Source organism: Protomyctophum parallelum, assembly GCF_964188405.1.
Source record: "Protomyctophum parallelum genome assembly, chromosome: 15".
Classification (NCBI taxonomy): domain Eukaryota; kingdom Metazoa; phylum Chordata; class Actinopteri; order Myctophiformes; family Myctophidae; genus Protomyctophum; species Protomyctophum parallelum.
The window spans coordinates 48,509,533-48,521,829 of record NC_139710.1 but is presented as its reverse complement, the minus strand read 5'-3'; the positions used below and the strand labels follow the sequence as shown (position 1 = coordinate 48,521,829).

Here is a 12,297-nt window from a genome sequence, read left to right as displayed (position 1 = left end):
CTCCTTTCAACTGGAACAATCTCCCTAGTTCCCTTAGATCCATTAACTCCTTCAATATGTTCAAAGTGTCTATCGTTACTTCTATCTTCAAACACCCTGTTTCTAAATGCCTCTGATTGTTCTCTCTGTCTCTTATTTCATGCTGCAAATGTATTGTACTTCAACATGCTGTCATTCAACTACTAAGGTGTATGTGCATGTTTGTACTCTGTGTATTCACTCAAGGATGTTGTTAACCCATTCTGACCTGAGATCAGATTCATACGAGGTTTTCCACTGGACACACCATAGACTGTAAAAAATATGGACAAAGCGTTCGCCGGGTCTAACATGGACGTAAAATGAAGCCTGTTATTCCTGCACTGTAAATCGCCATCTTTCTAGATCCGTTTGGTACCAGCTGGCCATTGGCTGGCTCCGTTTTGGACCAGCTGGCCATTGGCTGCCCAGACAACGAGGCGGGACTTCCCCCCTTCTTCTCCGTTGGTTTTTATTTTGACTCGAGTGGGAGGGGAATCCCGATCATAGACTGTAACGGTAGCCAAGCCCCTCAGAACATACGCGATGGTTTTTTTTCTTTATGGTCATTTTTTTAATTAATGGGACCATAGTTTTCCAAAAAGAATATTATGACATTAGAAATGAGACTTTAAACTAGTGACTGGAAGAAGAAAGTATTCATGACCATCTTTATTAAGGTAATACAGTCTAGGTGAAGTTGGGCCAAAATACATGGGCCTCTATGGAGCTATGGGGCTTTTTGGGTCCAGTCCAGCGCCACAACAGGCCATTATATGAACTACCGATTTCAAATGAGGCTTCACGAAATATCTGGCTGACTGCCCCCCTGGGACACACACTGGTCTGATGAACCCATTCTGACCCGAGATCAGATTCTAAAAATGTCAGTCGTTCTTCGATTTTTAAAAAATGGCAGACCTACAAGCTCATATCGCGCTACTCGGTGGCGCAATATGAGCTTGTAGATCTGCTATTTTTCAATAGATAAAGCATAACATGATGCTAACACCAAAATGGGTGCCCGGTCAGAATGGGTTAATGCAGGACATCGCATTTGCATGTCTGTTTATGGTTTTTGGCCTGTCTTTGCCTTCCGGTGTACGTATGTTCATCTTTACATCTTTATATCCTAACATTAATATACTGATTTATTGATACTATGTTGCGGGTGATTAGGTGGGGTGGTGGGAGTGGCTAGTTTTAGGAGAGCTTTGTTGTTTGTTTTTGTCCTTTCTTCTGTATTTGCTGTATGTTGCTCGACCCCCTCGAAAACGAGATATACATCTCAAGGGGACATCCTTTTCTCAATAAAGGTTCATATATATATATATAATTGTAATATTACACTTGAGGGAGATCTTTACCATCATTAAGAACACCCTTTTGTGTATGTACTGTATGTTAATACATCATAACATTATTCAATTGGGGTGGTTGTGGTTTTGTCTCACCACTATTCTATTAATAATAATAAATAATAATAAAACTATTTGTATAGCACCTTTCATGACATGAAATGCAGCTCAGAGTGCTTTACAGAACAATGGAGAAAAAAGAAAAAGAAAAGCAAGGCAACGACATTAAAAAACAAGCAGTAATGCAGTACAGTGAGGACATGAATAACAAAAAAATAAAAGATCAATTAAAAGCAATGTTGTAGAAGTGGGTCTTCTTGAGCTGTGCTTTAAAAATGTCTACAGAGGCTGCCTGACGAAGGTACAGTGGGAGCTTGTTCCATGCCGTCGGCCCGTAGAAGCAAAAAGCTGCTTCCCCGTATTTTTTAGTTGCCTTTTCTTTTATTGAGACATTTAGATTGTGTCAAAGGTCATCATTTCTCAACTAGACACAGGATCTGACACGAATTTTAACCTGATGGTTAAGATTCAATTTAGGCCGGTTCAATGGTAAGAAAGAAAAGGGAGAAAAAACATCAGCAGCACTTGTCTGAGCAGGAAAACAGTTCCAAAACTGGGGTATAAGAGGAAAGACAAGTTAGTTTACAAGTAAAAACTAAAAAGGTTTTATCTGCACTTGCGTATTTGTATTGTTTGATACTTTTATTCCACTACATTTCAGAGACATAATAATAATAATAAACTTTATTTGTATAGCACCTTTCATACATAAATGCAGCTCAAAGTGCTTCACAGGGCAGGACACAAAAATAAAATACAATAAAACACAAGTAGTTAAAATGATAGAACAATGGCAGAGAACAAAATTTAATATAAGAACATAAAATAAATAAAAACAAATAAAAACACCACATGCAGCAAATCAGTCAGGGCAGGGTAGGAACGTGCAATCTACTCTACATTTCTTGGAAGGGAAAAAGTACATTATTTATCACTTAAGCCCTATTTCAATATAGTGAAAATACAAATTGTGAGCTTGTAGATCTGATATTTTCATTATTGTTTTTATTTAACGTTTTTGAGGAAAATCTGTGATTTTTGGGGTAAAGCTCTCTACATTATATTACAGCTACGCACTGATATTAAAAATGCGTTTTGTCATTTCTACTTTAGATTACTTCTCTCCAGTACTACATTTTAACTCTATTTCAAATTTGACAGAGCAACTTTCACTTGTAGTGAGTAATATTTGACCAGGAGGACTATATATATCTATATTTTGACTCAAGTTCTGCGGTTGAGTTACTTGAGTACGTACCTATTTTTACCGGAACCTTACCCCTTATCCCTACATTTATTTTCTTCAAATAGCGATCTACATCGACACATTGCGAGATTGTAGATCGGCTATTTGAACAATTAAAGTAAAAAGTCAAAGAGGTTTATCGGTAAGGGGCAATGCCTTTTGTCCTCCACCGTATGTGTCGTGACTAACACAAATTTGCACATCTGATGAATTGAAAATGGACGACCCGACCCTTATGTAAACAAGGCTTTTAATGGTTTTATCCGCGTAGCAGTTTTGTGTATTGACCTGTACTTTCCTTGAACTGTACCCATTCTGCACACTGTTAATACAAGTTTCAGTATCAATCAATCAAGCCACAGCGCCTCCCTTTCTGTCACCCAGACATCCCAGGTATCTGCTCGGCGGGTGGAGGTGAGCGGCGAGCAGGCTCAAACCAGCCCCAATGTGGAGGCCATCATGGAGGACTTCAGCATCATGGGGAAGGGCCTGGTCAAGTTAGTGGAGGCCAGGACCGAGAGATGGGCAGTCTAGAGACCAGTTGTTTCTCAAACGGTAGTAGAAATATATCTCCTTTTTTTGCCTCCGTTTCATACATTTTTTTTAAATGATTTCAAAAGATTTAAACACAAAAACAAATCTCAACTTTTCATCAGTTAAAAATTATGCCAATGTTTTTCAAAAGTATTTCATAAATACAATGAATGAAGAAATAAAGTCCTTATGCACACCTACAGAGGACAGGATAACTGGAACTGGAGAAGTAGAAACAAAATGGGATCCCGCGCACTGTCTTCACTTAACAGCATTTTATTGAGCAACGTTTCGGTCGTTCAGACCGTCATCCGTGCGGGATCCCATTTATTTCTACTTCTATTATTAAAATGAATAGAATCTAATAATGTCTATAAATGGTTTAAGAAACTATTTTCACTAGTTTGGCTCCTGGGCAAACCTCCAATTTCTATTTTGGGTCTTGAGCCTAAAACGTTTGGGAAACACTGGTCTGGACCACACACACACACACACACTCACACACACACAAAGGAATGAACCGTCAATTTCAATGGCTGTATTATAGATATTCCATTTGTGTTTTGGATTGTTCTTTTGTCTGTTTTGTTTGATAGTTTGTTTTTGTATTAATCAATAATTAATAATTAAACAATTCATACAAGATAAATAATCATTTTAAGTATAATGTTTGTTTTGTTGACACAGCACCATGTCTAATAAAGGCATGCTTGTTAAATCTTGCTTCATGCATTGTTTGTCTCCATCCATCAGTCCAGCCATTATTGTGTGGCGTTTGATATAAAGGAGAAAGTATGCTGATGGCCACTAGATGGCGATACACAATGTGACTATGTGACAGAGTGACAGATTACTTTACCTGGGTTACATGTCTTCTGATACATGAATGTTGTGACATGTAGTAATAATCACATACCGTGTAGTGTTTTGTTTCATTAGCGTGAGCAGGACAAAATATAGCTACAGCTTGTTGTTACCCTGCTGGAGCTGCTCGCTGAACACACGTGAACGGTAAAGATACCACAGATTTTTGGCCTGGGCCGTGGCTCAGCGGTCCAGGCACCTTGGCTGGTAATCCAGTATGATTCCAGTGGCTATGGTACATGTCCCGTGTACCGGCACCGGTCCGTGTACCAGTGGTTGTTTTAGATGGGTCCCAGGGACATTTTATGAGTCCTACTTCAACAACATTAGAGTACAGTATTGCAACCCTGGACCCCGGAGGGTAGACATGATTGCATCCTTTCTCTTTAGTGAGTAAGGATGCAGGCTATTTGCATCACTGCCCTTTTGTGCGTTTCTGGTAATTTCAACTTCATTTATGACATGCTCGTCATACAGTACATATGATATATCATCGCTGTCTGGAAACCTTGTTTGTTTTCCAATACATCCAACGTAGATATTATTTAATGAAGCTCTTAATACTATTGACTGGTTAAATATTTGTAAAACCCTAAACGGACGTAACCACTTTAACCCATTCTGACCGGGCACCCATTTTGGTGTCAGCATCATGTTATGCTTTAGCTATTTAAAAATAGCAGATCTACAAGCTCATATCGCGCCACCGAGTGGCGCGATACGAGCTTGTAGGTCTGCTATTTTTGAAAAATCGAAGAGCGACTGACATTTTTAGAATCTGATCTCAGGTCAGAATGGGTTCATCAGACCAGTGTGTGTCCGGCGGAAACCTCGTATGAATCTGATCTCAGGTCAGAATGGGTTAAATATGGTATCCGTATTTTGGTCAACTTATTACAGGTTATAAAGATGTCAACATCTTTGGGGTTTCTGCCCAGACATGCAACGATACATGCAGTGATGACTGCGTGTGTGAATGAGGTTGAATGGCTAGCTAGTGGTATTCAAACTTTCTCCCTCGTGAGACCGCCAACCAAATATTTGTGAGAACCCTCAATCCCTCCCCCTCCCAACTAATACAAATTACACATTTGTCAGCGTGCCTCGCATTTCGATTAGATCTGGGTGCCATTCATCTCACAAAACTTAACTATTTGTATGAATCCAACTCTGGCAACGTGTGCCAATGTGTGCTTTGCAATCCTTAACAATGGGGGGAGAATTACACCGTCTGTTTCATTTGAAGTTGGTAATTCCAAAATGCGAACAAAGTAATATACAGAACCTTGGTGGGGCTTAATGCAGTTCGGTAAGCTGTCATGTGAATATAACTGTCTCGTCCTAAATTCTGCATGTTGACAGATAAAAATAGTCTCCACTTTCTTTCAATTCTGCCCTCTTAACTGAAAGTTGGTCGAAAAGCGGCGCCTGTGTGGAGAAGTGGTTGACCAACAACACTCGCCCCTCCCTAAACACCCACTGTTGAAGTGCCCCTGAGCAAGGCACTGAACCCCTGCAACTGCTCCAATGGCCGACACCATAAAACTGTGGTTATACTGGGCATAGTGGTCAGCTCCTAGTACAACAGTATACAACTGGTTGTGCTGGGAAGTTCCCAGAATGTACTGTATGTACGTACGGTAAAGTGTGAAGCACCCACTTGAAAAACAGATGTGGTTAAATAAAGGATACAAGCAATGATAATCGGCAGCTTGCTCTGTTAGCATGCTGGGCCATGAGAAATGTTACCGAAACAAATAGGTTGCAGATGTTCTCAAATCTTACAATGACATGACCATAATTATATGTCACTGTTGTTGAGTAGAATTTTATATCGAGATCAAATTTCAAAAGAGTGAAGCTGGCGAGGAAGTGACAGTATAGGTGCCCCAGGCCTTGTGTCAGATGTCTGGGTTCTGCCCAGTGGATAAACTGCATGAAATGTCAACGCAGTGAAAGCATCACAATTCTTTTCACGATCAGTCAAAGTAATCTGATGGTGCAAAATGAAATGTTTCACCCCGAGCAACGATTTCAAGTATTGGATTGTCAACATCAGAATCGGAATTCAAAGCAGTTCATTCAAGGATATTGATTGGCCATAATGGTGATGTGACAACACATTAACATTATCCCATTTTGGGCGGGAACCCCTGTGTGTTTTAAGCATCATGTTATACTTTAGGTATTGAAAAATAGCAGATCTACAAGCTCGGCACCGGGTGGCACCGGGTGCCGAGCTATGAACTTAGAAAATTCATGAATTCGTGAAAATGTGGCGCAAATCTTTGAATATTGTGAGGATTGATACCAACTTCAAGAGACAGACAGACAGGCAGGGAACAGGTTTGAGCCCAGATTTTGGCACTCGTTTATTTAAACCAAATGATATTCACAGGGATTGAACTTGGAAATAATAATAATAATTCAGGCTCCAGGGTCGTCAACTTAAAAGTTCAGCATTCTATAACTCGAAGACCGCGCACCAACCTGCCACGGAGAGAGCCAAGAGCGAGTGCGGGGAGGTGAAGCCTTCTTGAAGTGTTTGGCTGGGAGCACAGGTGTTGCTCATCTGAAACCCTCCAGCAGGTAATGGTGATAGTACCTGCCTCCTATGACGCAGCCCAGCCTGTTGTGCTCTACTCCGCCTCCCCTGCTCTCTCTCTCTCTCCAGGGAGGTGGTCAGGTGGCACGCGGTCCCTCAGCGAGACACCACAATATATATTCTTTCAGAGCGAACGTTTTTAACTCTGGGAGGTTCCTGGGATAACATATGTTCAGATGGGCGTCGGCATATGACCTTGACATGATTTTTCAGAAAAGTGTCATTTTGTAGAATCGTTCCCAGGTCTAAATGGGTTAAAGTAATTTGTGATCAAAACTTTTAAGTGGTATATATTTCAAAATAACCGGTGTTGGACACAGTGTTGGACACTCTACAAATAGACACATGTATTTATTTTCGCCATTTTAAAGTTAATACATACCATTCCTGTCTGGAATACCCTTGGCACTAGCACCCCGCAGCATTCCTTTTGGATTGGAGCTTCCATGGTTTTGTTTCGAACTGAATTCTACTGAGTCGCGGTTTCAGACCATATAGAGTAGACTGTGTGTGTGTGTGTGTGTGTGTGTGTGTGTTTTTAAGCTCTGTCGTCAGCTGACACAGAGCTTAAACCCTTTATCATTGCTGTTGGGTGTAAACCACGTATGTCTGTGTGACTGTTACTTTTTCAGAACCTGTGTTGTGTTCCTATGGATCCAAAATCCAATACAAAAATAATTTAGTCACAAGAGCTTGTGACATTGGTGTAATATTTATAAAACCCACAGACTTTTTTTTTTTTTTGAAGATATTTTTTTTGCGGCTTACGCCTTTTATTGATTTTTTTTAAGGGACAGATAGTAGGCTGACAGGAAACGGGAGAGAGATGGGGGGATGACATGCGGTAAAGGCCGTGTCGGGTTCGGGAGTCGAACCCGCGGCACACCGCGACTGGATCACCAGTCCGGTGCCCAGACCGTTACGCTACGGCCTGGGCCAAAACCCACAGACTTAACCACTTTTTCACTTAATATAAATATTCAACAGTGCATCGCCGATCTACAAGCTTACAATGCATGTGTGGCAGTGTGACACTGCGACAAAGTAGGGCAGTAATTTACGATAAAACTAAACGTTGAAATATGGAGAGATGCTGGGTTTCTGCCTGACAGAAACATTGTACTTAGTTGACCAGAGATCCCCGGGCAGGGGTCTATATACTTGGCCCCCTTCTTCTCTGTCTACACCAAATCTCTTTCTCTGCATCAGCTGTTTAGCTCTGGTCAGTGGATACTGTTACGGGACGGCCTGTGCTGGGCAAGTATATTGTGTTTATACAACTGTCTCCCTCAACGATGTTAGAGGGGAACAAAAGGAGTGATATTAGTGACACCTTAGCCTCGGGCATGCACACAGGACAGCAGTTTGGGGACAAGAAATAAGTTACAATATAGTAAAGCACAGAGACAGACTTAAAGCAATGATGATAATGATCATAAAGGAGAGGTTGAGACCTTGTTGACGGACGGGCCAAATACTGTGAGTACAGTCAACGGTTTACTATTTTTGAAAACAAAACACAACAAAGCAGGGCTTATGGGGTAGAATCAGCCGTAAATAGGCCTAAATAAACAGAGGTCACAGGCTCAGAGACAAACATCTGATAGGAGCCTGATAAGAAGTTGTCGTCGATTGAATAGTTACACATACTATACAAAGTAATGTAAATTTGTATTCGCAGTTCTAAATGACAATCCCAAACGTATGCAAGGAGGTTAATTGTGCTAAGATATTGTCTGAAAATAAAGACACCGTTGAGCTGGAAGGTCATTCATTGTTCAGAGCTCCGATAGCCTGAAGCAAAAAGCTCTTTCTGTGTGTCTCTGCTGTGGGTTTGTGACAGTGCAGGTGATTGTGTGACCACAGCAGCACAGTCTAAGTTAAGTCAATAATATCGTCTCTGTCGGGTCAGGTGGAAGCCTCGTGCCGTATGCCCAAAACTGTTACTTTTCACGATATAAAGAAAGGGCAAAAGTAGCAGATCTACAAGCTCAAAGTGTGTTGCTTTGCGCCACGTTTCGATCTAGCCGCGGAACACAAAAAGTTGAAATATGAAGATAAGAGGCATACATTGACAATGGGCCCACGGAAGTTGACAGTGGGCCGGGGAACGGTTAGGGCAGCAGAAGTTGAAGGGTGAAGGGCACTGAAGGCCCGCTTGAAAATCTCAAAAGCATTCTGCCGTTCGCGGCCCACCCATTTATGACCACTTAACACGGCAGCCGCACGTGGGTCGGGGAACCACTGAGTTAGGAGTTGAGTAACTTGCTCAAGGGCAGCATGATGCGATGGAACCAGCAAACGTCCAGTTCCAAATTATGCAACCACTCTGAGCCACTTGTCGCCCCCCATTGTGTTTTTACCGTAATTATGTATTTGCTCACATGTTTGAGCAACATTTTTATTCTCATGTAATTGACTCATGGGAAAGAACACTGCTGCAATAGACTTCTTATCTTACAGGCTTGCAGGTACATGCCTGTCATTTTTATACACACAGTATGGTGTGTGAGATTGATATGTTGCGTGACTATCCCTGGTCCAGCCAGCCTCGGCTCTTTGAGAGATTTGTCTTAGATTTCACTTCAGGTTAATGAGGGGGCAGTGCATTTGATATGGTTGTTTGATGAAGCCAAAGAATAGGGTTTGACAGTAAGGGAATGCCGACTGTAAGTTGACCAAACAATATTTTTTAATCCATTACACTTACTGTGGAAAATATCAGATTTGAATTCATTTTAAATTTTACATGCCCAGAATTTGTCACCTGCCTTTAAAAACCAAGCAGCAAGCCTAACATTTGGAGCAGTGGACAGACAGCCAGTCTCCAGATTCCCAGCTGACGCTGTGAGGCCAGTCTCAAATGTATGTGACCATGCAAATGTCTTTTCGTGGGAGGAAACCCACTGAATACAGGGAGAACAAATTCCACACAGAAAGGCCCCAGCTGGCCCCCAATAGGATTCGAACCCAGGACATTCTTGCTGTGGGGCAACAGTACTAACCATTGAGCCACCATGTCACTCTAAATAAGACTCCAGAGTTCCAGAGTGAACATATCCAGATGTCAGACTTCTTTCCATTCTCAACCACTTAAACCTGCTTAGTTGACTGGAGTGGCACTGGGGTCTATACTAGGCCCCCTCTTGTTTTCGCTCTGCACTAAATGGCCTCTCCGAGAGTAGATGATCAACAAGCTCACAACGCAAGCTTGTAGATCTGATATGTTCACTTCAGAATAGGGGCGATAGGGTTCAAGTGGCTACATTTCAATTCCAATCTACTACTCGCATCATCAATAGGAAGGAACTCAATGGAAATAAGCTCTCTGGGTTTTTTTTCTTGGTTTTTTTTGTGTGTATTATACTTTTGACTACTGGTGTGCATCTCAAATGGTTTTTTTGTGTCAATATAAAGAAGTCGGTCAGTCAATCAATCCATCAAAAATCCATCTCTGGGCTTCTTTCTAACTATTGAGTCTATTTCAAGATGCAGATGTGAGGTTTCTCTCTAGGGCCCCGTTTCCACCGGGGTTGAAGCGTTCTTTTTTTCTCCTGATATAATTTTGAACCAAAGTTCTTTCAGAGGAAAAGGGGCCCACTTGTTTATACATGAACCAAAGTTCTTTTGGTGTGTAGTGGTTCGCGGGTAGCGGGGGTTGAACCCCAGTCAGTCTCCCACTCGCCAGACCGACGCACAACGACGCACAACCTGTCGTGCCAATAGGGCTGACCCCGATCGGCAGGGCTGTTGTGGACGGGGTCTTGGCTGGGGGCTACAGGTGGAGAAGGGGCCCAGTGTGTTTTTACATGAACCAGAGTTCTTTTGGCGGTAAAGGGGTCTGGGTGTTTTTACATGAACCAGAGTTATTGTGGTGGAAAAGGAAAAGGGGCCTAGGTGTTTTTAAATGTACAGCCCTTGACTTGGAGGACCGTCATTAGAACAGATGATGGATGACCTCTCTCTCACACACACACACACACACACACACACACACACACCATGTCACATGCATGGTCATTTTACACTGGTTAATCCAATAGTTTGTGTGTGTGTGTGTGTGTGTGTGTGTGTGTGTGTTGGGACACACACACACACACACACAATAGTCAGTGGCGTGCACAGATAGACACTAGGGGGTGCTAGACCCTAACCCTGGCAATTTTGCTCTTAAAAAAAAAAAAAAACATTTTAGTTTTTTTCTTAATTTGTAGTTTGTGGACCATGTGGACATTGATCAAATCTTGATAAAAAACGCTTCTACTATATTATTTAGGCCCCCACAATCTAAAGCTATGTTTCTATGCCAGTGGTTCTTCGATTAAAAAAGAAATAGCAGACCTGCAAGCTCGTAGCGCGCCACTCGGTGGCGCGCTATGAGCTTGTAGATCTGCTATTTTTCAATAGCTAAAGCACCAAAATGGGTTCCCGCCCCAAAATGCGCTGCACAAGGTGCCCTTTTTTCACTTGAGCACCTGCCCCTCTAAATGTCTGTGCACGCCACTGACAATAGTCATAAATATTGATGTTGTCCTACAATCAGCACTGAAAGCAATATAAAGGCAATATGATAAAACATAATAGTTAATTTGTCTGAGTTACAGTATATACATGTATTGACGACGACGACGACGACTCATGATTATTTGGCTCACTTGACGAGTTGCTTAATTTCGGGGAATATTGCGCAACATTCTTTTATAGTTTTTTTTCTCAGCCTTCCGCTTCCAAGCAATCGTGTCATAGATAGTACTGTGTGTGCGCGTGCAAGAGTAACTGTTGACAGGCAGAACATTATTTTAATTGCTGACTAATTATGGGGGAAAGTAGAGAACATGGTAATGTACCGGGGACAAGGCAGCCCCAAGGGTTCCCAAACCGTCAGGCTGCAACCCCCCAAAATAATCATATTTGAACTGCGGAATTGAATTGTAGGCATTACATTTAGTTTGACTTGGTTACACAGATAAATAGCTATTTTCACAATGTTTTCCCTCTTTCTTACGTAATATTTGACAATTTATATTGTAAAATATTATATTGTTTGTTAATTGTTCCTACGCTTTTGTCCCCTTTGCCAATGCATTCCATCAAACTTCCGTCACCTTTCAGTCAGTCTGGCTTGGGCCTACAGTATAGATCCCTGGTCGACTCCAGTCAATTATTGTAGGTATAAAGGGTTTAACTTGAAGGTGTTTCAGCTGTGTGTGTTGCCTGTACAGACCCTCTCGCCCCATCACATGCTGGGGAATTTGGAGGTTTTCCTTTTATAGTTTCCACGAACCATTGCAAAGTGATGACTTTTCCTGCGACAATGAGTGTTGTTGTTTAGAGTAGAAAGGAGCGCTTTCTAGCTCTTACAGAGCACATAAATCTCTTTTTAACTCCACACTCCTACAGTACCATCTCTCTCTTCGTGGAGTTCTAATAAGTTTCATTAGAGTAAACTTGATTTTCCCTTAAATAGAGGTTGTGCGCGTGACATCATCATCAATCATACCCAGAAGTTAAGCAGGAATGCCTATACTGAGTGGCAAAAATACCTACTTTCTGGCCTTGACAGCCCATACATCCAGACTTCAGAGAGAAAAGTCCTATCTGTTTGCATGTGT

The 12,297-nt window shown here is 41.7% G+C and overlaps 2 protein-coding genes across 2 annotated transcripts in view; one reads left to right on the top strand and one right to left on the bottom strand.

Annotated features, from left to right (window-relative positions):
- nol6 (nucleolar protein 6 (RNA-associated)) overlaps positions 1-3,953 on the top strand; it is a 46,441-nt gene extending 42,488 nt beyond the window's left edge. Inside the window, exon 26 of the mRNA XM_083784521.1 lies at positions 3,067-3,953. Within this exon, the coding sequence (XP_083640647.1) occupies positions 3,067-3,216 (150 nt within the window). The 3' untranslated portion in view covers positions 3,217-3,953. The remainder of the gene's footprint in view (positions 1-3,066) is intronic.
- LOC310872396 (ectonucleoside triphosphate diphosphohydrolase 2-like) overlaps positions 1-12,297 on the bottom strand; it is a 249,295-nt gene that overhangs the window by 114,431 nt on the left and 122,567 nt on the right. The window lies entirely within an intron of this gene.